The sequence below is a fragment of the Phascolarctos cinereus genome, unplaced genomic scaffold, assembly GCF_003287225.1.
Source record: "Phascolarctos cinereus isolate Bilbo 61053 unplaced genomic scaffold, phaCin_HiC Scaffold_726;HRSCAF=1367, whole genome shotgun sequence".
Lineage (NCBI taxonomy): Eukaryota > Metazoa > Chordata > Mammalia > Diprotodontia > Phascolarctidae > Phascolarctos > Phascolarctos cinereus.
The window spans coordinates 304,598,353-304,623,168 of record NW_027556098.1 but is presented as its reverse complement, the minus strand read 5'-3'; the positions used below and the strand labels follow the sequence as shown (position 1 = coordinate 304,623,168).

General features: G+C 39.7%; 1 protein-coding gene across 4 annotated transcripts; it reads left to right on the top strand.

Annotated features, from left to right (window-relative positions):
* Window positions 1–2,827: 2,827 nt before the first annotated feature.
* LOC110210675 (interleukin-18) lies at window positions 2,828–15,516 on the top strand. 4 transcript variants are annotated; one of them, XM_020989758.2, is made up of 7 exons: window positions 2,841–2,922; window positions 8,729–8,846; window positions 9,490–9,588; window positions 10,604–10,615; window positions 11,972–12,112; window positions 13,017–13,153; window positions 13,626–15,516. In XM_020989758.2, the coding sequence occupies exons 3-7, from the start codon at window positions 9,501–9,503 to the stop codon at window positions 13,842–13,844; spliced, it is 597 nt and encodes a 198-aa protein (XP_020845417.1). In that variant the 5' UTR covers window positions 2,841–2,922; window positions 8,729–8,846; window positions 9,490–9,500; the 3' UTR covers window positions 13,845–15,516. The 4 variants fall into 4 exon arrangements, with proteins under 4 accessions (XP_020845416.1, XP_078012984.1, XP_020845417.1 ...); XM_020989757.2 differs by lacking the exon at window positions 8,729–8,846 and having other exon boundaries at window positions 2,828–2,922; XM_020989759.2 differs by lacking the exons at window positions 2,841–2,922; window positions 8,729–8,846 and adding an exon at window positions 3,061–3,144.
* The last annotated feature ends 9,300 nt before the right edge of the window (window positions 15,517–24,816 follow it).

The window sequence follows — 24,816 nt, the reverse complement described above, 5'->3', positions numbered from 1 at the left end:
CACTTGAGGGGAGAAAACACTTCTGGGAAAGAAACTGAGCAGTGACCATTGTTTTGGAATATTAATCCTAAACTGTATTTTAACACCATGAGTTGCTTCAAGATTTCTATAAATTTTCCTCAGTTTCTCAAATTGTCTTGGAGTAAAGAGGCACGCCGAGGGCATGGTAGTGTGGTGAGGAGGACTATCCTTGTTTGGCTATCTCTCTATATTAAATTAAATAAAATTGTTTCTGGCAAACTTAGGTCTAAATCACAGAATATAACATTAATATTTTTTTCTTCCACAATACTCTGTATCTTTTCTGTGTACGTGTTGTATCCCATTGATAGAATGTTAATTCTTTGAGGGCAGAGATATTTCAGGTTTTTCATTCTTCTGTCTTTAGCTTAAAGTATAGTACCCCACAACCAGCAAGTACCTAACAAAAGTTTGTTGAATTAAATGCCACGAGTAGCTGAGTTGGAACTACTCCAGGGCTCTAGAAGAAAATAGATGTTGAGCCCTGTCCCTGCTCTGACTTGCCAAAAAACATGAACTTTGAGGGAGACAATGAGGAACTGAAGGAAAATGTAAAATGCCTGGTCAGCAGTTCTGAAAACTGCTTCATATTTAGATGGGGTTAAGTTTCTGTAAATGTGATAAATATAACAGTGGTTAGAAGTTATTTCCCTGCAACCTGTTCTTCTTGTTACTGAGCGACAGTTTGTGAGAGCCTTTTGTGTTAAGCCTTTCTTTAGTATGTAGGACATAAATACCAGTCCCAAACCTAAAAAAAAAAAACCACAACCATCCAAGTAGTAGAGCTGGGAATTCAAACCCCAATCCTCTTACTCTAGATCTCACTTGCTTTTTTCATAACACTATAAAATCCTAGACTTTGATTACAACAATCTTTCAATTTTATCCAGTCTCTCAACCAACCTTCACAGAGTGTGACATCTACATTATCCTAAACAAACAGACATTTAGTGAAAATTAAGCCTATTCTTAAAGATTTCCCAAGGAAAAATTCTTCATGCCATAGGGAACCAATGTGGTATTACAGAAAGTGTCCTGGCCTTCAAGTAAGAAGATTGTGCTTCTAGTCCTGACTCTGCTACTTACTAGATGTACTATTTTTGGATATCATTTAACCTCCCTGACCAATAATACTTGTACTAACTACTTCAAAGAGTGTCGAGGAAAGTGATACGAATTAAATGTGAAATATCATTATATAAATAATTGCATAAATCAGTCAAATCATAAATCCAGTCAGTGGGCCAAAGAAACAGAATTGAAAGTGGCAAAGAATGTTGACTTTTTCTGTCTTTTTAGTATAAGCTGAATAAGTGAGCCAGTAAGTCAAAAGAAGCAAAAGACAATCTCTGCCCTCACAGAGCTTATAATTTAATAGAAGAGACAATAAGCAAACAAATATGTGCAAACAAGCTATTTACAGGATAAGTAGGAAATAACTAAGAGAAGGCACTAGAATTAATAGGGCTTGGGAGAGGCTTCCTGTAGAAGATGGGATGTTAGTTGGTACTTAAAGGAAGCCAGGAAAGCCAGAAAGTGAAGATAAGGAGAGAGAAAGAGAGTATTCCAGGCATGGGGGACGGCCAGAGAAAATGCCCAAGGCTGAGAGAGATGGAGTACTTGTTCATGGAAGAACAAGGCGTTACTGGATAGAAAAGTACACAGTGTAAGAAGTGTAAGTGCAAGAAGGTATAAGAAGTCTGGAAAGGCAGGAAGGAGGCTAAATTATAAAGGCTTTGAAAGCCAAATAGACAATTTTGTATTTGATCCTGTAGGCCAGAGGGAAAGAATGGAGTTTATTGGGGGAAGGAGGAGTAACCCAGTCTGACCTGTACTTTAGGAAAATCACTTTGGTTGGTAGCTAAATGGAGGATGGGTTGGAGTGGGAAGAGACTGGAGATAGGCGGGCTACCTGGCCCCTCCCCAAGCAGGCCATTGCAATAGTCCAGGTAAAATGATAAGAGCCTGCACTAGAGTGGTGGCAGTATCAGAAGAAATAAGGGGGTGTATTTGAGAGAATCTTGAAAGGTGAAATCAACAGCCTTTGGCAGCAGATTGGATATGGGAATGTGGGGGAGAGAAATAGAGAAGAGTTGAAGGTGATATCTAGGTTGCCATCTTGAGAGGCCTGGGAAAATGGTGTTGCCTTAGACAGTAAAAAGGAAAATAAGAGGCAAGAAGGATTTAAGGGGAAAGATTATGAGTTCCATAATGGACATATTGAGTTTAAGATGTCTACTGGACATCTAGTTGCAGATATCTGAAAGGCAGATGGTGATATGACATTGGCAATCAACAGAAAGGGTTTTTTTTAAGTACTTTAAAAAAAAAAGGAAGTTTTGAGTACTTATATTCTTGACTGCATTGAAGACACCCACACTTTTTATTCTCTAGATTCCTTCTTAGGAACCTTAACATACTTGTTTTTAAGTTCCAATCACAAAGTAGCTGGCTCAATAGGAATATCCAAAAAATTAGGGGGAAATTCCACTAAACTAAACAGAGCTTTCTGCAGTACCTATTTTTAAAAATCCTTGTGGAATGAATGAATGAACGAACGAGAGAATTCATTAGCTAATTCTGATCTGAGTACAGATGAATTTCTAAGAATGTGTGAGATTTAAGGTATAGAAACCTCTTCCTAAGATGTCTTTTAAATAGCGGCTCAGCACAAAGAGAGAAATTCACCAGATTCTTAGAAAGATATCCCTCTCAGAGTTTACTCTTACCGAACTGTCTCCGAAAAGAGCGAGACTGATTAAGGAGGTTATGATGGGTCAGAGTCATTTCCTTAACACTTTATTCTCCTCCCCCTTCTTTCTCCTCCCCGCCCTCCAATTCCGGGATTTTGGGACAAGACTAGTCAGTTAGTTATTTGAGTGCGGACCTGTCTGGAGGAAGGTAGGAACCACTTCTTCCTCCGGGAGTTTCGGGGAGGGGGGAGAGGTGGGGGGTGGGGGGTGGCCGCACCTGTCTGCACCCAAAGCTGTCTTAAGGGATTGAGTCTCCTAGGTCCTAGACCTAAGCATTTCAATGCTTCCTCCAAACCCCTGGTGAGTTCAGCAGCCAGAGCACCTCTGCCCGAACGAACCTTGAAGGGGCTGCGAGCCCCCTGCTTCTTCGGTAAGCCCACTCAGGTTGGCCCCACCTAGGAATGCTGACTGTGACTCCGAAAAGGGAAAGAGCTGAATTGAATGTATGTATGTATGTATATGTATATGTATGTGTATTGTGTATGTAGCGTGTAATATGTTTGTATGTATGTATGTATGCATGTATGCATAAACAGTTGAGAAGGCTTGTATGAAAGAGGCAGCCCTAATGGGGAGAAGTGCATTCATTATTATAGTAATCCTTTCTCCCGGCAGGCGGAACTATAAAGTTTTACTGGGGCAAAAGAAAAGTGCAAGCTTCCATTGACAGGAATATTATAAAGCAGATTCTTGTTGTAGGTCTGTCTCTCATTACTTCACAAGAAAACTACTGTTAAAACCTTTAGAGATGTCCTTGCAGCCAACAGCAGAATTAGCCCTTAAGAAGCCGGGCTTTCTGTAATCCTGCCCAGTGACCTTAGAAGAATAAGCACAAAAATCTGTTTTCTACACCGGCTAAAACCTTGTCTCAACTTAGTTGTTTATAATTCAGCAGGTGCTAGCACTGCTACAGCTGTAATGGTTAGAGCTCTAGAATTAGGGTTAGGAAGACCTGAGTTCTGTGCTGTTGTAGACTCTACTTCTGTGATTCGGTCACTTGACCTTTCTCATCCTCTATAAAATAGGAATAATAAATAGCACATATCTCTCTCATAGGATTGTTCTGGGATTTCAAATGAGATAATGGGGCAGGGAAGTCATGTTGTGGAAAGAGTGGTGGGCCTGGAGTCAGGAAGACCTGAATTCAAATCCAGCCTCAGATGCTTACTAGCTGTGTGACCCTGGACACATCACTTAACCTGTGTTTGCCTCAGTTTCTTCAGCTATAAAATGGGGATAATAATAACACCTACTCCCCAGGGTTGTTGTAAGGCTCAGATGAGATCATAATTGTAAAGCACTTAGCACAGTGTCTGGTACATAGTGTTATGTAAATGTTAGCTATTGTTATTATTCATATATAAAGCACTCTGCAAGCCTTAAAGGGCTATATAACTATTAGCCAGTACTATTGTTACTACTTTCTAGGCAATGTAAAAGGGACAAAGTATGCTTGACTAATTTTGAGAACTTTTACAATTATTAAAAAAAGATTCCTACACACAGAAGCCTTGGACTTCATAGGCATTATTTCATTCAGTTCTAAGAATGTTGATCAAATCCAATGAATAACTTAGTTTTTATTTTCCTGCATCCTAGTTTTCTTCAGATGTTTTCTACTACATGAGGAATTATCCTTTCCCTTTGCATTTTAAATGGTTAATATTACTTTTATTCCTATCTCTGAATTATATTCAATGTCTGTCCAGATGATATATTAATCAGTCGACAGGTATTTATTATGCACTTGTGATATGCCAGACAGTTTGCTAAGTGCTAAGGATACAAAGAAAAAGTTGTTTGTTGTTTTTTTTAAAGTCCCCATCCTTAAGAAGCTTACATTCTAATGAGCAGACATGTATATAAATGGGTACATACACGATATCAACGGCAATCTTCCAGGGGGAAGAACACACTAGCGCTGGAAGAATCAGGAAAAGCCTACTGAAGGTGGGGCCTGAGCTGAGTCTTGAAGGAAGCTAGGGAAACTGAGCGGTGCAGATGAGGAAGAAAAGAGTTCCAGGCATGAGAAACATCGGAGGAAAAGATGCTCGGGTGGGAGAGAAAGTGTGATGTGCCAGGACCAAGTAGACCAATGCAGCTGGATCATTCAGTTCATGGAGGGGAGTAGAGTGTAAGAAAACTATAAGGTCAGAAAGGTTCAGGTTATGAAGACCTTTAAATGCCAAACAGAGGCCTTTCTATTCGGTCTTAGAGGTAATAAGGGAACAGTGGAGTTTAGGGGTGATATGTCAGACCTGTGCTTTAGGAAAATCATTTTGGCATCAGAGTGGAAGATGGGTTGGAATGGGGACAGAGATGATGATGATGATTAGATTTTTAAATATATAAATTGAGTTGAACCCTTTCAAAAAGAGCTGTAGTTGCTAATCAGTTACTAGAATTTAAAGTCCATGAGGTCAGAGGAATCTCACTCAACATCTAGCATAGTACTTTGCACACAATAGTTGCATAATAAATTACCTTTGTTTAATGTGATAGAATCAAATTGGGGCCAGGAAAATATTAGTGGACCCAATTTTTCTGCCTAACCTCAAGTGTTGAGTAACAAAGATAAAGTAATAAGGTAAATAAACTGAATAAACTGCTTTTGACAAGAAGCTAAGCAACCTTAAGCAAAATCGTGACATAGGTGAGGTTTGTCCTGAGCACCTCCAACCTTAATGCCTGTCTCCTTTCTCAGCCTCCCATAGTCCCTTTCTCCCCCAGATAGCCAGTTATCTCCAACTTGTTAGTCCTTTCTAAGGAAAATATCTGACAAATTAATTCTGCCAAAGTATTGTTGACTTAATAAACTTGAGACAATGTGTGGGAGACAAATACATGGGAGACTTAGTTTATTTAATTTGTTAACCCAGATAGGAACATTTATATTTTAAAATAGACGCGATAGGGTAATGGTTAATCCAGAAGAATATCAGAATTTCATTTATCATTAAGGAAGAGATTTGGGGACTGGGGAATAGAGTATATTAAGAAATAAATTCTACTTCACCCTCTAGTGGCATGCTAAAATCAGTTCCTCCTAACCTAGGAGTCATCTTTGACTTATCTCTCTCTTTTGTGTTCTGAATACAAACCTGTAAATTCTTTTACTCAACTAGCCTTTCTTAATCACCTTCTATGTGCCAAGCACTGTACTATATGCTGGAGTACAAAGACAGAAATGAAAGTCTCTGCCCACAAGGAGTTTATATTCCACATGGGGAGGCAATACATATACATACAAGTTTATAGCAAGTAAATGCAAGGTAATTCCAGGTGATTGGGGGGAGGGAAGCATGCGTGCCTGGGTAGATCAGGTAAGGCCTCACATAGGAGATGGCATTTGATCTGTACTCTAAGGGGTTTGGGATTCTGAGAATCAAAGATGAGTAGGGAGTGCTTTCCAGGCATGGGGGACAGTAGGGAGAAAAGAGGTGGAAAGATAGAGAAGAACAGCAAAGGCATAGAGTCTGGAAATGGAAGGGCATATGTAAGGAACATCAGAAAGCCACCTTGGCCAGAAGATAGAGTGTGTAGCAGGCAGTAATGCACATAAAGAACATGCCTGGGAAGGTGGTAAAGACTTTAAATATGAAACAGAGAAGTCTGTATTTGATTCTACATGTAACAGAACCACTGGAGTTTATTTAGCAGAGGAGTAACATATTCAGACCTTGGTTTTAGGACTATCATTTTGGCAATTGTGTATAGGATGGATGAGATGTTGGGGAGCTGAGTCAAGGAGTTCAGTGAGGAGATTATTGAATAGCCTAGACATGAGGTGATGAGCACCTGAATTGGGCGGGTGACAATGTGAATAGAGAGAAAGAGATAAATTTGAGAAATAGGAATCAACAATACTTGACAACTGTTTGGATGTGTGGGGTAAGGGTGAGGAAGAGTAAGGTGTCTAGGATGACTCCAAGGTTGGAACCTGTGTCCTAGAAAGTTGGTGGTACTTAAAATAGATATGGGAAAGAAAGAAAGATGTCAAGTTCTACTTTGGACATGTTGAGTTTGAGATGCCTATGGGAAACCCAATTTAAAATGTCCAGCAGACAACTGGTAAAGAGAGAAACTGTGGATGGGTATATAGCTCTTGGCGTTATCTCTACAGAGATAATAATTAAATCAATGAAGTCACCAAAAAAAAAAGATGAGAGAGAAGAGGAGAGGAGAAAAGGGAAGGGAAAAGAAGAGAAGAGAAGAGAGAAGACCCAGGACCGAACTTTAGGGTACACTCATATTTAGGATGAAGTGTACCTGAGATGATTCAGCAAAGGAGAATAAGGAGTCAGACAAACAGGAAAATAACCAAGAAACAGCTGTAGCATGAAAACCCAGAAAGGAGAGCACACCCAGGAGGAGAGGGTAGGATAGTCAAGAGTGTCAAGTGCTACAAAGAGGTCAAGAAGGATGTCTGAGAAAAGGCAATTAATAGATCATTTTAATTTTGGAGGCGATGATGTCAATTGAAGTGGGAGCTAGAGTGCAAGGGCTGGGAAGTATTTGAGAGGAGAAGTAGAAGCAATGAGAAAAGACATTTTTTTCCCTAGGAGTTTGGCAGTACACAAGAGGGTGATAGGAGATAACTGAAAGGGATGGCAGGGTCAAGAAATTTTTTATTTAATGGCAGAAGAAATTTTTTTTTTATTTAAAGGCCCTTCCAGAAACACTTGAGAATGTTCATAAGTAGCAGTGATTGAGCTAGGAAAAAGGGAGCACTGAAGATTGGGTAGGAGAGAGACAATGGCAGAGCAGTGTGCCAAAGGAAATGGGAGGGGATAGGATCAAGGATACTACTCCTAGAGGAGTTGGTCCTGGGTAAGTCAAAGGATCACCTCTTCATCAGAAACTGGAACAAAGGAAGAATACAAAGGGTGACAGCAACTATTTTTGACCTATAGGTTTAGTTAAATCTTCTCCACAGCATCTCTTGTGTACATTCTCTCCACTCTACCCACACAGTCACCACCCTAGTTCAGGCTGTCATCACTTCTAACCTGGGCTATTGCAGTAGTCCCCCACTTGGTCTCCCTGCTTTAAGTCTTTCTCTACTCCAATCTCTCTTTCACTCAACTACTAAAATGATTTTTCCTACAGCACGAGTAACCATGTGACCCCCATTGGCCATCTCAAACTTGATGTCCCATATTCAATCATATCTGACTCTTTGTCCCCATTTGGGGTTTTCTTGGCAAAGATACTGGAATGGTTTGCCATTTCTTTTTCCAGCTCATTTTACAGATGAGGAAACTGAAGCAAACAGGGTTAAGTGACTTGCCCAGGATCACACAGTGTCTGAGGCCAGATTTGTACTCAGGAAGCTGAGTCTTCCTGACTTCAGGCCCAGCACCCCTTTGACTCTAAATGCAGTAATCTTTTTTGCTATATCACACTAATACTGTTAAGGAAAGTTCCAGAGAGTGCTCTTCTCACTCTCTGCCATACTTTCTCAACAAAGGGACCACTCCTTTTACAACTTGCTTTTCTGGCTCCTCAGGAATTTCTGTAGTTTCTGATGAATGAGGTCTATGAGACAGGGCAGATGTGTTCATGCTGCTTCTTCCCAATCTGCTAGACTTCCTGATTCACTGAACTCAGAGTTAGGCAGGTCAACTGGTTATCTCCATATTTGATTAGTAGCATACAATTTAGCATGTTAGTGTCCCCAGAGAGCAATGGACTTAACCTTTCAGTGACAACCCACTCTGGAGCCCAATACACCAAATTCGGAATAGGATAAAAGCACTCACTTATCAGTGAGTTATCAGCTGGCAGAATAAATATATGTCTGGAAGCCACTATTTTTCTCCTACAAAATTCCAACTAGCCTATTCTGGCTAGAAACTATTTCTAAAACAAAGGGATGATTTCAATCAGCAAGGTAACACTGTTAGGTGTACGGGGAAGTTAACTAGGTGTTTTAATCACATTTCTCAATCCAGCTGTCACCAAAGGATCCAAGAGATCAAGTCCATACTACCCCTCTTTGTTTAGAGTGCTATTTCTAAACCTCCCTTCTGCTCTTCTGCTTGTGATTTCTTCCAAAAAAGATAACCACAGGTAAGACCTTTGAACTTTGCAGTGTTAACCAAGTTTTTCTACCACTTTCTCATAACTGAGAAGCTGCATGGCATATTAGCTAGGAAGTCAGAAAGATCTGGTTTCAAGACCCACCTCTGACACATAGGCTCTCTCATGCTAGGCAAGTCCCTCAAACCATCAGTGCTGACTCTGTGGGACTATAAGACACTGATCTGCACTTGCTGTAGGATCCTCACCATGAATTCCCTATGCCTATGAAAATGTGGCTCTGGACCAAAAGAAAAAAAAATGATGACAAAGGGCTATTATTAATCTCCTCTCTCTTCTTTGAGTTTTTTTAAAAATCCCAATTATTTATGATCTTTTCTCATGGGAACCCCATTGCTTTTTTTTCTTTTCTCTATTTCTTCTTTTCTCTCAATTTTCTCAGTTCTTCCTGACCTCTCCTAAAATGCTGTTCTTCCCTCCCCCACAAACCACTAACCAATGACAGTGTTAGATTAGCTTATCAACTAACAATGGAAGTTAAGGAACTTGACTGCCTGTCCCTGGTCTTGGCCAGTGTACTCCTTAATGTACTTTCTGGCTTGTGAATAAGGAGGTAATACAAAATGTGCAAGGAATTGCAATTGTCCCTCAACAATCTATTCTATACTTTCAGTAGGTAGAAAGATGACTGATGAAATGTACTGTGAGCCGGATGACAATGCTATCGACCTTGTAGAGATAGAGTTTCGAGATGGTACACTTTACTTCAAAGGTAAATCTACAGCATAAGGGTTTATCATATGCTCATCCAAAAAAAGTTGTTGTGAGGTATCCCACTGAGTAAATCCCATTTTCTCTTTGACTTCCATTCTAATATTTGAGAACGTTTACTCCATTAAAAAAAAGAGTTGGCCCCTTTAGATTTGCCTTGATAGTATAGCATAAGTATATGTGACGTCAAATTCCATTCAGTAAACATTTACTGAGCACATACTATGTGAAATGCACTCTCCAGGTGCTAAGGTAGATTAAAAGGTAAAGAAGATAGTCACTTCCATTAAGGAGCTTATAACTGATATGATAGGTGCAAATGTAATTAAAATTAAAAATTATCATCTGGACAGTAAGAGAGTTACAAAGTGCTAGTGGAGCTCAAAGGTGGGAAAGATCACTTCCAGCAGGTCGGTGAAAAGTGAGAGGAAATTTGGGAAAGCCTTCTTAGTAGCATCTAAGTTGAGTAAATTGACAGACCTGTAGAAGCCCAAATTTAGGAAGTTTGCAGGGTGGTGTTATTCCTTAAAGTAAAATTGTAGCATGAATCCCTTAAGTTTTAAATTTTAAGTAATTTCAACTAAGGAAGGACTACATGTATAAATGAAGAGGTATTCTTATTAAAAATATTGTAAAAACAGCTTTTATTTCAGGCTCTGTGGGAAGCCTTTAATTCCATGCGCCCAATAAAATATCTTTACCTTAAGAATAAACATAATTATTTTATAGGCATTTGACTGTGAGAAATCTGAGCTTTTGAACTTATAAAACCTATTTTTAAATTTTTATGTCTCAGTTTTCTAAGATGCCAACCTAAAATATCTCGTTTGGTATAATATTTTTGGCTATCTGCATTTCCCAGAGGCAACTGGGAATGGAGGAGAGGAGAGAGTGCACATTCTAAATAAATTTGGAGTGAATAAGTAAATTCTAGGTGAAAATAAAAATGTTTTTCCTTTGAAGCAAAATGTAATGTTATATTCTTTTTTCTCTCTCTCTCTCTCTTTTTCCTTAAGCTGAAGATGATGGTAATGTATGATTGTTTCTCTGCTTTGGATCATATCTACAGGGAGTTGCATGAGAATGCATACCCACATATTCCATCTTTACCAACATGCTCGGCATGGAAAGAGACTGACTTGACATGATTCAGATTTGATTTGGGAAGCCAATATTCTTTCTGAAATGGGTGTAAACTCTGTAGGTTCAGTATTTCCCCCATAAAGTGAAAAAGAGAGAAGACTATTACTAAGTAGGTTCTCTAATGCCTTGGAAATTGTGCAACTCTTAAAAAAAACATTCTGTGTGAAGAGAATATGTACTACTAAGCAACGCTTATTCTAACTGGAGAGCACATGAAAATGGAGCAAGGGATGATAGAGCCCTCTTAGGAAACAGGACAGGGCACCAAGGAGTAATGTATGGTCATCTGGGACCCAAGAAAGAAGATTCCCCATGCTGCTGCTTCTACCCCCACTCTCATTGGTGCCCTAAAGAAAGTGGCCTAGGGGAGACAAAGAACCAGCCCAATATTGCTGGGCTGTTGGTCTTTAGACAGTAAACTTCCATAAATAAGCAGTATATATAACAGATGGCCCCTGTGGATAAAGGGAAGAACCCCTCCCCTATCTAGCTCTAGTTCCCCAACTAGACATTGATTCCTCTAGACACTGACTTCTCTTTCTTAAAGTAATTTAACATGGGTAATCAGGGAAACTCCCCAGTTTCTGGCTCCGGGTTACCTCTCATAGCATGATGCAAGAGTTCTGACCCCTTTCTGTGAAACGTGTGATGGCCTCTTACTTTGGAATGATGAAACAATTCCTGATTGGTCACCAATGATGCTGGTTGCAACAAAGATAATTGGCAACTGAATCAGATGGTGCCGTCCACTCAGTGGTATATAAGAAGAAAAAAAAGAAAGAAAGAAACAGCTTCTGGCTTCTTGTTTGGGATAGGTCCACAGATTCCTCTCCCTTGAACTATCAGCAAGGGTCCAGTACTTCAGAAAGAAGCCAGAGTACATGGCCAGCTAAACAAGTGGTGCCCTAATCCGGCAGATTGGAAGTGCCTCTTATCACCTTCTTTAGAGAAGCAGTCTCCCTTCTCCCTTTAGCCACATCACTCACCCCACCCCCATCACCACTCTATACTGGATGCCAAAGAGTCACAATCTATGGGAAATTTTCCTCTTCCCTTGTATTTATATAGTAGCCCTTTGCATTTCTTAATAACTGCACTTCTTTCTATATCTTTAGGTCTCTTGTTTAGAGCAATTAAAAACAATAGGTGGCATTAACACTGATGATTGTTATGACAGCCTGTTAATTTTTTCAATAAGAAAAGCTTATGTTTCTATGATGGGTATTCAATGCATACTGTAGATCACCTGGAATCAGATGATTTCCGCAAGCTCGGAGGCCCCAAAAATGCAATCTTAAGAAACTTGAACAATCAAGTTCTCATGAAAAAAAGTGGGATGGACATAGCTGTACTCGAGGATATGACTGATTGTGAGATTCAAGGTATTCTTTTTATTTGAATTATCACTGCTAAAATCATTGCCTTGGTTCTTCCTGCTCTATTTGGCTGCTTAAGCTTTTCTCCCTGAGACTAATACCTTCACTAAAACTAATGGAGAATAAGTCACATATATCAAAGACAAACTTCTCCAGAAATACATGTTTTTCTTGTTATCCAGTTTCATTGGATTGAGCAAAAGTATTGAATCTTCATGTCACAATCTAGTGTGCCTCACTCAGTCCTTACCTTACCTATTATAGAGTTTAGCTAGTTACTCTCAACAAAAACTGCTCTTATTAGCCTTCTTTTTGTCATGCTGAGACTTTATTGATAATGCTATTCACTACAATAGGATTTTACCTGAGAGGTAAAACATAGTTCTTAATGCCTTCCCATGATATTTTCTATAGTGGCTACAAACCAAAGTCAGAGAGAAGTACAGCAACATCTCAGATAGTCTTACTTTTAACTAGAACCTAACACCTCATAAAGTTAAGTAAGCTTCCTATTTTTTCCATTCATCAGTTCCCACATCTGGGAATTTCATAGAGAGCTGATGGGTGCATTAACTACTCCCAATCTATGCAGCGGCTTGACCCTCAGAAATCCAATACTAAGTAACATTGAGCCCTGCAGAATAGCTCTGGGTTTAGAAATGAAACTGAGGGTCACCTGAAGGCTACAGTCAGATTCTTCAGGTTGAGGACAGTCTTTCACAGAAGCTCTGAGTATTAGCATGGCAAAACACATTTTGTAACTCTTACCAACTGTATGGAGAATACTGGTTGCTGAAATAACATAGTATAAGATTGGTTAAGGGTCTTTGTAGGAACTTCCCTTAAGTATTCGTTAAAAACAATTTTTTCTAAATAGGATTCTAATTTATATATGAATATTTGCCCTCAGCAAATGCACCCCAAACTGTATTTATAATGCAAGCCTATAAAGAGACTGTACCCAAAGGCTTGGCAATAGCCATCTTGGTGAGAAGTAAAAACCAGATTTACAGTCTGTCCTGCCAGAACAAAGAACTTCAATTTAAGGTAAGACTGAATCTCATATACTTGTCTTATTGATGGATAATTGTGACAAATATACTTGTTCGAGAGTCTAAACACAATGCCAGGTGAAAGAACAGCCAGAAAAAGGAGTATATGAAGGAGATAAATGTGGATAAGCCTGGAAGGAGACTGAATCCAGATTGTGACGGGTCTTAAAAGCCAGAGAAGTTCGCATTTTATCCTCTAGGAAGAGGAAGTCACTGGAAATTTTTGAGGAGGGCAGTGACATGGTCAGGCTTGTGCTTGAGAATATCAGTTTAGCAGCTCTCTGAAGAATAAATTGGTGGAGGGGCATCTTCCAGACAGCAGCATTCCCATGCCCAGAAATAGTTCTCTTCAGTAGACGCTTTGCCTTAGCTCTGAACCACTGTGGTATTTGTACATCAATCATACACACTCAGGCTATCTGAGGCCTTGTGTAATGTGTAACATCTTTTTTTTTCTTTCTCCATAGGAAGGTGCTGCTCCAAATCATATTGCATCTACAACAAGTGATTTTATATTCTACCAAAAGAAGGTTATAGGCCACGAGAAGATGCAATTTGAGTCTTCATTGTACCCAGGATATTTTCTGGCTTGTGAGAAGGAACAGCAGGGCTATTTTAAGCTTGTTTTAAAAGAAGGCTGTGAAGAAGTGGATAAATTTATGATGTTTATTGTTCAGTATTGCTAGAAAAAAGACACATAAATCTACTTTGAAAAAATTGCTTGGGACAACAGAGAAAAAAAGTACGAGTAGAAAATATAGCTACATACACAAAAAAATTCTTAGTGACCTGAAAGTTCTAAAAAACAATTCATCCACTTAAAATTCATCCACTTAATTAAAATGGTAAAATCAAGAAATAAAGACCCAGTACAATGAACACAATGATATAAACAAAATACAGGCACATGTGACTATTTTATCACAGCTGGTCACTCTCCCAGTACGACTTTGGACAAGGCCAATTCAATTAATCTTTCTGGGCCTCAGTTTTTCTTACTCTTCCCTCTTCACAAACTCTGTGTTCCAAGCAAACAGAATTGTCGTTTCCTGACATGCTGTTTCTTACCTATGTGCCACGTAAGTACACAAGCCATCCCCCAGGGCTAAAATCTCCACTTTGGTGCATCTGGGCTTTTTGTCCATCTCGGCTCCTTTCAAGTGCCTACACGGAGCCTCCTCTGAGCCCTCCCAATGTAGTTCTCTCTCCCTTCTCAAATATTCTCAGAGCACTTCACTGCTTTCTCCTTTGCCTTTAGTCTCCTGGATCAACAGACTCAAGAGCTTGCTGTCTTCTTCAACCTTTGTTTATTCAGTAACTATTTACTGCGTGGTCATCATCTGTAAGGCCCTCAGCTCCTTTATCCTTGGATATTCAATCACCAAGTTCTAACCATTTTCCCCCTTGTAACAGCTCCTATATTTTTGATTCCCCTTCCATTCCTATTCCTATTGCCCATACCTTCATTACCTCATGTTGAGGTGGGATATGTCAGCCCTTTGAGTCCAAGTTTTACAGAATAAGTCTTTTTATTAAGGGGGTTTGTCCTGTGAAGTTTGGATTCAGTCAAAGGGCTGCACTTGAGGACCTAGAGGGCCGCATGTGGCCTCGAGACTGCAGGTTTTCCACCCCTGGACTAGAGGAATCCAGAAGCAGATCCGGAGAATTGTGCAAAGGCTCCATTCTTGACATTTTTCTCATCTGTCTTTGTATCCCACCCCTTGGTAATGTTATTCCCACAACATTAATTATCACTTAACAAATATGAATCCCAAGTCTGCACTTGGGTTGTGACAGCAGAAATGGGCAGGAAGGGATGGATAGATGGCAAGAAGCATAACTAACCAGAATCTCTGGTCCTGCCTTATCTACCTGGCTCCAAAGCCACATCACCTGCCTGCGGTCCATCAGCACCTGGATTTCCCACCAGCACTTCAAATCCATTATTTCTGGAATCAAGTGTTCTTTTGCCCAAAGCTCCTCTCTGACTTCCATATTGATGCTGGTTGCACTATCATTCACTTAGTCACCAGTATTTGAGTTCTTCCCTTTCTCACCTCCCATATCCAATCAGTTGTCACATCCCATCAATTGGGGGGGCAGTTAAGTGGCCCAGTGGATAAAATGCCAGGCCAGGAATCAAGAAGACCTGAGTTCAAATCCAGTCTCAGACACTTACTAGCTGTGTGACCCTGGGCCAGTCACTTAACCCTGTTTGCCTCAGTTTCCTTGTCTATAAAATGAGCTGGAGAAGGAAATAGCAAACCATTCTAGTATCTTTGCTAAGAAAACCCTAAATGGGGTCATGAGAAGTCAAATACAACTGAACAATAATAAATAATCAATTTGGCCTCTGTAGCATCTCTTGCAGCCATCTCTTCTATGTCAACGTTACCCACCACCCTAGTCTAGGCTCTCCTTATCTACCACTATTGTGGTAGCCTCCTAAATAGTCTGTCTCCACTCCCCATCCAAACTGTCTTCACATCACTGTCAGATTAATCTATGGTATGCACAGATATGTTACTCCCTTTCCCCAAATATTTAAATGGATCCCTATTCACTTCTCAAGTAAAATTCTCACTGTTTGGCATTCTTCAGATAACAAGAGATTGAGTGTAAGGTGGATAGAACACTACATTTAGTGTCAAGAAGACCCGAGTTCAAATCCTACCTCAGATATGTACTTTGTGTGACGTTAGGTAAACCAATGAACCTCCTTGTTTGTTGAGTTTTCTCATCAATAAGTGGGGATAATATCAGCATCTGCCTTACAGGATCGTTGTGAAGATCAAATAAGATAACACATATAAAGATAGCATACATAAACCTTGAATAACTATACAAATACTAGTGGTTGTTATTACATTAAGTCAGACATACCATCCAGACATGTCATCATTGCTATTGTACCTTCCATAGAAAAAATGTATAGGACATGGACAAGGGACACTGTATAGTCCTGAAGCAGCATGTGCCCTAGGCACACCCTGGCGGAGAGAGGACAAGGCAGATACAGACATACCATGAGGCCTCCTGGTGACAGCCAGAGCCACGTCAAACACCAAAGGGAAATGGATGAAATGAACCAAAACAAAACAAAAATCCAGATCGCATCAGCTAATTGGCTGCCAGCTTTGCTGAACCTTCCTAGGCCATTCATTCTCCCAAACTCTGACTTTGCCATGACCCTTCTGGCATGGCAGGAAGACAGCCCCATTGAATGAAGCTCCAATCTAGTCTATTACCTTGTCTCATCGGATTCAGGTGTGGGTGTAGCCTCTGAAGTCCACCCCTAGTGTGGGGCCCTGGCTATGTTCCTCTGCCTCAGCACCCTTTGCCAACACACTCCTCAGACTGGCATTCAAGGCCATCTCCCCACCAAACCTCATCCTGCCTTTACAGCCTCATCTCACTTGATTCCCCTATATAGTTCAACATTTACTAAATGCTCACTACATGCAGCATACTCTTTGCTGTGGTTAAATTAGTGTGTTCACTGTACATATCCTTTTTCTGCACTTTTGCTGACATCGTTTGTTACACCTAGAGTGTCCTCACCCTCTCCCTCATTTCTACCTTTCAAGTCAAAATCCTGCCTATTCTTTTTTTTTTTTTTTTTTTGGTGAGGCAGTTGGGGTTAAATGATTTGCCCAGGGTCACGCAGTTAGTAAGTGTTATATGTCTGAGACCGAATTTGAACTCAGGTCCTGCTGACTCCAGGACCGGTGCTCTATCCACTGTGCCACCTAGCCACCCCTTACCTATTCTTTATGACCGACTTTGACCACCACTGCTTCTACTAACCCTTCCATAACCTATTCAGTCAATGATGCTTCTTCCTTCTTGAACCTAAAAAAGTACTTTGTGCTTCTCTTACGAAATTTTTAACTCATCATCAGTATTTACATATGCGTCCTATTCCCCTACTAGATTGTAACCCCCCAAGGACAGAGACTATATGTTATTTATCTTTGTATATACCCCACAGTCCTGCACATAACATGTATTTAATAAAAGTTTGATGAAGTTGGGAAATGAGGGGGAACTGCTGGGAGAGGAACTGACAAGGGGAAATTCCCTCCTGAATCTGATTCTCACTTAAAGGAGGAACTGCATTCTGAGGCAGAAATGATGGGAACTTTGTGGGGGGAAGTGATCACTATCTCTCTTTGAGTTTGTGATAGAGGAGATGAAACCCTCCTAGATCTGGGAAGAATGGATTTCACAGAGTTCAGAAGGACAGTAGGATTCCACAGACTAAATGTAACAAATAATAAATAAGATTCCATAGTCTAAAATTCTATAGAGAAAACCACCCCATGAGTATAAGAAACTCTTAAGAATGAGACTCTGCAGGCACAAAGGGAAACAATTCTGATGAGGAGGAAAAAAAGTTGTTTTCACAAAAGACTCACCAAACGATTTAGAATTAAAAAGGATCTTTTAAAATTTTTAAAATTTAGAAGTGAAGCACAGGAGGCCTGGAGAAAGAGCAATGCTGATTTGCTTCTCAAAAAAGAGAAGGAAGTAAAATGAAAATTACACACCTGGGGGTGAAAATCAACACTGGATTACTAAAGAGAAATAAGTAGTGATAACACCTAGGAAAAAAAGTAAGTTTTTTTAAACAAATTGCCAGAGAGGTTTTATCAAGATTTGGTCATACCAGGCTAATCTTCCTTTTTTTGATAGGGTTGTTAAACTGGAAGATCAGGAGAATACTTTAGATAGAGTTTACCTAGATTTTAGAGAAGCATTTAGTAAAGCCTTGCGGAAAAGATAAAGAAATGTGGGCTAGACAGTAATGCAGTTAGATAAAATCAGAACTTTTTGAATGACTACTTGGAAGAAATCCAGAGTGGAGTGGCCTAGAATCTGTGGTAATGAGTATTTCTATCAGTAACTTGCATAAAACGATAAACGGCAAATTTATCAAATTGACACATGTTGAAAACACTAACTTCATAAATACAAAATGTGGGAGGTAGGTTTGAAATCAGTTTGTCTGAAAAAGATCTGGGAGTTTTTATTGACTCAGCATGACAGAGCTAATGTGATCCTTGACTACATTAAGAGAGATTCCAGAATAAAGAGGTGACAGTCCCTCTCTACCCTACGCTGGTGAAATCACATCTGAAGAGCTGGGTTAAGTTCTGGGCATTCAGATCGTCGTTTGGGAAGGACATTGATACGCTGGAGATAAACTAGAGAAACACAATCAGGAAAGGAAAAACAAGCATTTGTTAAGTGCCTACTATGTGCCAGTCACTGCAGTAAGAACTTGCCAGATATTTTCTCATTTGATTCTTACATGGTGAAGAAGGCACTATTAAAATCCCCATTTTATAGTTGAGAAAAGGTAAAGTGACTTGCCCAGTGTCACATAGTTAATACATGTCTGAGACCAGGTTTGAACTCAGGTCTTCCTGACCTGATCCCAGTGCTCTATCTGCTACACCACTAGCTGCCTGATCAGGATGGACCTTGAGTCTGTGTCACATCCGGATCATCTGGAAGAACTGGGGAAGTTTAGATTCAGTGAGAGAAGACCCAGAGGAGCTAGCATAGATATCAGCAAATATTTGGAGGGCTATCTCATGGAAGGACTAGGAAGGCAGAACCTGGAACAATGCACACAAGTTGCAAAGGGCAGTTTCATACTCGAGTCCAGGAAAACTCCCCAACTATCAGTGCAAGGTGCTACTTCTGGAGGTAGGAAGGGGGCCCCCTCACTAGAGATTGCTAAGTGAAAGTTGTAATGGGGATTCTTTTAGGGATTGGGCTTGGACCAGATGGATATTCGAATCTAAAATTCTGTGAACTAGCATAAAACTACTCTGCCTAGACTCTTGTCTAAGAGTGGGGTTTTGAGGTTCCTCATATCTCACACAGTAGAGAGAACTACAGACGACGAGACTTTACTGTTCTCTTATTATGTTTGAACACATTCCTGCCTCTCTCATTATGATGTTGACCCCACCAGAAATACCAGACAATTATAAAATAACAGAATCTCAGAATAGAGGAAACCTCAGAAGTCATAAAGTCTAATCTTATCTAACCAATAATCCCCTGTATATTACCCAACTGGTCACCTACCCTATGTCTGAAGGGCTCTGACCCTTATCTCCTGAGGTGGTCCACTCTATTTTTGTGGAAGTTAAGAAGTTTTTCTTTTCCATAATATTAAATTTGCTTCTTTGTACTTTCTACTCATTTTTCTAGTTTTGTCTCCTGGGGCCAAATAGACCTCATCTTATCTCTTCCCACTATGACATTCCTTCCAGTCTCTAAAGATAGCTATCATTTTCTCCTGAGTCTTCTCCAAGCTAAAGATTCCCCTTTTCTTCAATTAATCCTCACATGGCATTATCTCAAGGTCTTTAACTATCCTTGTTGGCCCTCCTCTGGAAACTCTCCCTCTTGTCAATATTCTTCCTAAAATGCGGCATCCAAAACTAGTCATCCAGGTAAAAGAATATACATTTTGTTCCTTTTCTTTATGAATCACATTGCACATGTTGTAACGTATCAAATTGCTTACTGTCTTGGAGAGAGGGGAGGGTTAGGGAAAGAATTTGGACTCAAAACTTTTTTTTAAAAGCATGTTAAAAATTGGGTTTTTTTACATGTAATTGGGAGGGGGGAATAAAATATCTAAAGTGATTCATATAGTTTGCTAAGAATTGAGATGAATGTTGTTAGTAGAGAAAAAGTATAAAAGGAAGTAGTCCAGAAGTGGTCTAACCAGAGTACAGGACAGGGATCTTGTCACTTCCCTCATTCTATATATTATGTTTCTCAATGAAGGCATAGCTTTTGGAGCTGCCATATCACATTACTGACTTGAATTAAGCTTGTAGTCCGCTAAAACTCCCTGAGACTTTTTCTAAAACATCTGCTATCTAACCACGTTTCTTTCATCCTGTACTTGGAAGGATTTTTTTTCCACCCAAGTGTAAGACTTTACATTTATTACATATTAAATTTCATGTTATCATTTAAGCAATATTAAGTGCCTTCTATATGCCAGGCACTATGCTAAGCTTAGGGTTACAGAAAGAGGCAAAAGACCATATCTGTCCTCAAGGACCTCACAAGCTAATGGATTGTTTTGTCAAGATCATTCTGATCCTGACTCCGTTCTCCAATTTGTTAGCCATTCCTCCTAATTGTGTGTCATTTGAAAATTTCATAGTCATGCCCTCTATGCCTTTGTCTAAGTCAATGTTAAGTGACAGAGGTCAGATATAGATCCCTTGGGTACTCCACTAGAGACCTTCTACCACAAGGTACTCACAAACATTCTTTGGATCCTGATATTCAATTAGCTCCAAATTCAGCTAAATACCCTGTAGTCACACTCAATCCATCTTTTCCGCAAGTCCACATTACCCCATCTTTTCCACAAGAAAAGGACCTTGTCTCTTACTTGACTGAAAAAAAATGAGTTCATTCAGTGTGAGTTCTCTCTTCTGCTGTTCTCTTCTCATAAAAAGTCTTGGGTATCATCTTTTGTTCTCTCCCAGTTTTTCCCAGCTTGTGACTGGGAGGTGGCCCTTTTCCTTGCCAAGGACAATGCCTCTTCCTAAATCATACTTCTCTCCCTAATTTTCAACTTCTCCCCTACAAAATTATTCTTTCTCTACTGCCTTCAAACATGCCCAAATATCCCCCATCATTTGAAAAAATAAACTCTACCATACCATTAAGATATCGCCTTATATCTCTACTCCCCTTTTCAATCAAACTCCTTGAAAAAAATGTGTACAGGGCAGCTAAGTGGCTCAGTGGATAGAGCACTAACCCCGGAATCAGGAGGACCTCCCTTCAAATCTGGCCTCAAAAAAAAAAAAAAGGAAGAAAAAGCTGTCCATACCAGCTGTCTCTACTACTCCTTTTACTCTTTAATTTTTTGTAATCTGACTTCTGGCATTATCATTTAACTTTACTATTCCCTCCAGAGTTTCCAGTGATCCTTTAGTTACTGAATCTGGTGGTCTTTTCTCAGTTTTAATCCTTTTCAACCTATCTGCTGTTTTTGACACTGTTGACCACCCTCTCCTCCTAGATACTCTCTTCTTTCAGGGTTTTCATGACATTATTTTCTTACTTGCTTGACCACTCCTCAGTCTTCATTGCTAGATAGCTATCCACATCATACTCCCTAACTGTGGATGTTCCCTAAGATTTTGTCCTGGTTCTTCACTTTTCCCCTTACGCTTTCTCATCAGCTCATTTGGGTTTAATTATCATCTTTGTGTAGATGTCTTCCAGATACATATATTTTCAGCCTCAATCTCTCCCCTTAGCTTCAGTCCCAGATCTCCAATTACCCATGGGACATTTCAAGCCAGATGTCCCACAGACATTTTAGGCTCAACACGTCTAAAATTAATCTCATTATCCTTCTTCTTAAACCCTCAGCTCCTCCAAATTTCTCTATTTCTGTCAAAGGCACCACCATCCCTCCAAGGCTTCAGGTTTGTAATCTCATCATTATCCTAGACTCCTCATTCTCCTTCACCCCACATATCCAATCAAATGCCAAATCTTGCTATTTCTACCTTCACAATATTTCCTGAATCCAATGCTTCCTATCCATTCATACAGCTGCCACCTCAGTAAAGGCTGTCATCACCTCTTGCCTACACCATTGCATCAGCTTCCTGTTGCAATAGGTCTCCCTGCCTCAAAAATTTCCCCACTCCAGTCCTTCCCATTCACTGAGGCCAAAAGTTTTTTTTTTTAGGCAATTGGGATTAAGTGACCAGAAGTTCTTTTTCTTAAGAGCAGATCTATGTGGCTCCCCTATTGAACCAACTCAAGTGACTTCCCTATTGCCTCTAGGATTAGATATAAACTCCTCTATCTAGTTTGTAAAGTCCTATACAACCTGAGCCCAACCTATCTTTCCAGCCTTATTGGACAATATTCTCCCTTTCAAATTCTACAGTCCAGCCAGACTGGCCTTCTTTCTGATCTTTCCATATGATTCTCCATCTCCAGCCTCCTTGCTTCTTCACTGTCTCCAATGGCCAGAATGCACTCCCTCCTTCCCTTTGCCTCAGAGACGGAGGGTCTTCACCTCCTTTAAGTGTGACTTAGGTACCAAATTCTATATAAAGCCTTTCCTGATCCCCTCAACTGGTAGTGCCCTCCCTCCCAAATCACTTTGTATTTAACTACTTTGTGTGTGTATTAACTTTATATGGATGCTGTATATATTTTCATACAAATACTTACTGTTTACCCATCAGAATACAAGCCCGTTACAAGGGAGGGTTTCATTCTTTGTGTTTGTATTCCTACCACCCAGCATCAAGCCTGGCACATAGTAGATGCTTAATAAATACTTGTTAATTTGATTGATTGATACCATAATCTATCCTATATCTCTCCATCTATTCTACAAGAATAGGGTGAGAGATTTTATCAAATGCTTAAGTAAAATCTATGTAAACTACATCTTCCACATTTCCCCAACCTACCAAATTCTTAAATCTGTCAAGCCAAATCAATAAGCATTTATTAAGTACTTACTATGTGCCAAGCACTGGATTGGAGATACAAAAAAAGGCAAAAAACATAGTCCCTACCCTCAAGGAGCTCATATTCTTATGGCAGAGACAACATGCAGCTATGTACATACCAGGTACATATATGGGGTAAACTAGAAGTAATCTCAGAGGGTAGGGACTAGCATAAAGAGGGATCAGAAAGGCTTCTTGTTGAAGGTGGGATCTGGCTGAAACTTGCAGGAAGCCAGGGAAGCCAAAAGGCAAAAATGAGAAAGAAAAACATTCCAGGCATGGGGGACAGTCAGTGAAAAGGTCCAGAATCCATCGATGAAACATACCAGGAACAGCAAGGAGCCGGTGCTGTTGGATGGTAGAGTATGGGGATGGGAGCAAAATGTTAAAACACTGGAAAGATAGGAAGGACCCAGATTATGAAGGATTTTAAAAGCCAAACATAGAATCTGATATTTGATCCTGGAAGTAATAGAGAACCATTGGAATTTATTTAGCAGGGTAACTAGGTGGCACAGAGGAGAAAGTGCCAGGCTTGGGGTCAGGAAGACCTGAGTTCAAATATGGCCTCAGACATTTACTAGCCGTGTGACCCTGGGCAAGTCACTTAACCCTGTTGGCTTCAGTTTCTTTATCTATAAAATGAACTGGAGAAGAAAATGGCAAACCATTCCAGTATCTCTACATCTCTACCAAAAAAACTCCAAATGGGGACTGAAAACAACTGAACAAATGACATGATCGGACATCAAAAAAAGAAATAAGATTAGTCTTACATGACCTCCTTAAAACCTGCATTGGTGATTTGTCATCAAAATTTCCTTTCCTACAGATTCATTAACCTTCCTTTAAATAAAACATTCTAGAATTTGGCCAGGAACTGAAATCAAGATCACTGACCTAGATTTGTCAGGCTCCATTTGCTTCCCTTTGTTGAAAATCATTATTATCGAGCTTAATTTCATATCTGGGTGATGTAGAACTCACAAGGCAGAATATGAATGGGTTACTTACCTAGCCGCCTACCTTCTTTGTTAGTACAACATATTTCAGGGACCTGTGATTTGTCAGCTGACAAACGATTTATAAATTATAGTTTAAGAGAGTTGCTGGAAACTCATAAAGAATAGATGATTTGCCTACGGTCGCACATAGGTGTCAGAGGCAGAATTTGAACTCAGGCCTTCTTGACTCCAAGTCCAGCATTTTATCCATAAAACCACATTGCTTCTTAGTACAATATAAATGATGGAAGAAGGAAATACAGTATTTCTCTTATAACACAACGCCTTATTAATCTAATATTGACAGGCATCAGGGTGAGCTCAAAGTATGAAAAGGTTTTTTTCTGCCACATATAGATAATAAATAATTATCAAAGCTATTTGATAGTTTTTGAAAAATGCAAAAGTTGATGGTAGGTAAGAAAGACCTGGAAAACCTGTTCGCTAAACCAAAGGACACCAATTTCCGGGGTAGGGGACACCCTGCTCTACAAAAACTGGGGAAACTGAGAAGTAGTTTGGCAAAATTTAGGAGGTTAAAACAACATCACCTACTATATGCCACAGTAAACTTCATAACCTAAACATACATACATACATACACACACACACACACACATACACACACACACATATATATGCATATGTATCTAAAGTTTTGGTATTTTAAAAAATAGAGAGGAATGGAAGAAGTTATCTTGCACAATTCTGGCTGGGGGCAGATTCTTAACTAAACAAGGGGTAGACATGATCACAGAAGACAAAATGAACAATTTGAATTACATAAATTGAAAAACTTTTGCAAGAACAAAATGAATGTAGCTAGAATTAGGAGACAAATAGCTAACTGGGAAAAACATTTGCAGCAAATATTTCTGATAAAGGTCTGATATCCAAGATATATAGGGAATTGATACAAATAAAAGAGCAAAATCCATCATTAAATGAGGAAAGGATATTTGAAAGAAATTCTCTGCACTCCTTTCTTTTTTGGAGGGGGAGGGGGGGGTGAGGCAATTGGGGTTAAGTGACTTGCCCAAGGTCACACAGCTAGTGAGTATCAAGTGTCTGAGCCACATTTGAACTCAGGTCCTCCTGACTCCAGGGCTGATTCTCTA

What these genes read in the sequence shown, in the direction of transcription:
- LOC110210675 (XM_020989757.2), top strand. Translation starts at nt 9,501, where the DNA reads ATGACTGATGAAATGTACTGTGAGCCGGATGACAATGCTATCGACCTT. An exon ending in GACTGATTGTGAGATTCAAG is followed by an intron (nt 12,113 to 13,016) that starts GTATTCTTTTTA and finishes ATTTGCCCTCAG; the next exon opens with CAAATGCACCCCAAACTGTA. An exon ending in ACAAAGAACTTCAATTTAAG is followed by an intron (nt 13,154 to 13,625) that starts GTAAGACTGAAT and finishes CTTTCTCCATAG; the next exon opens with GAAGGTGCTGCTCCAAATCA.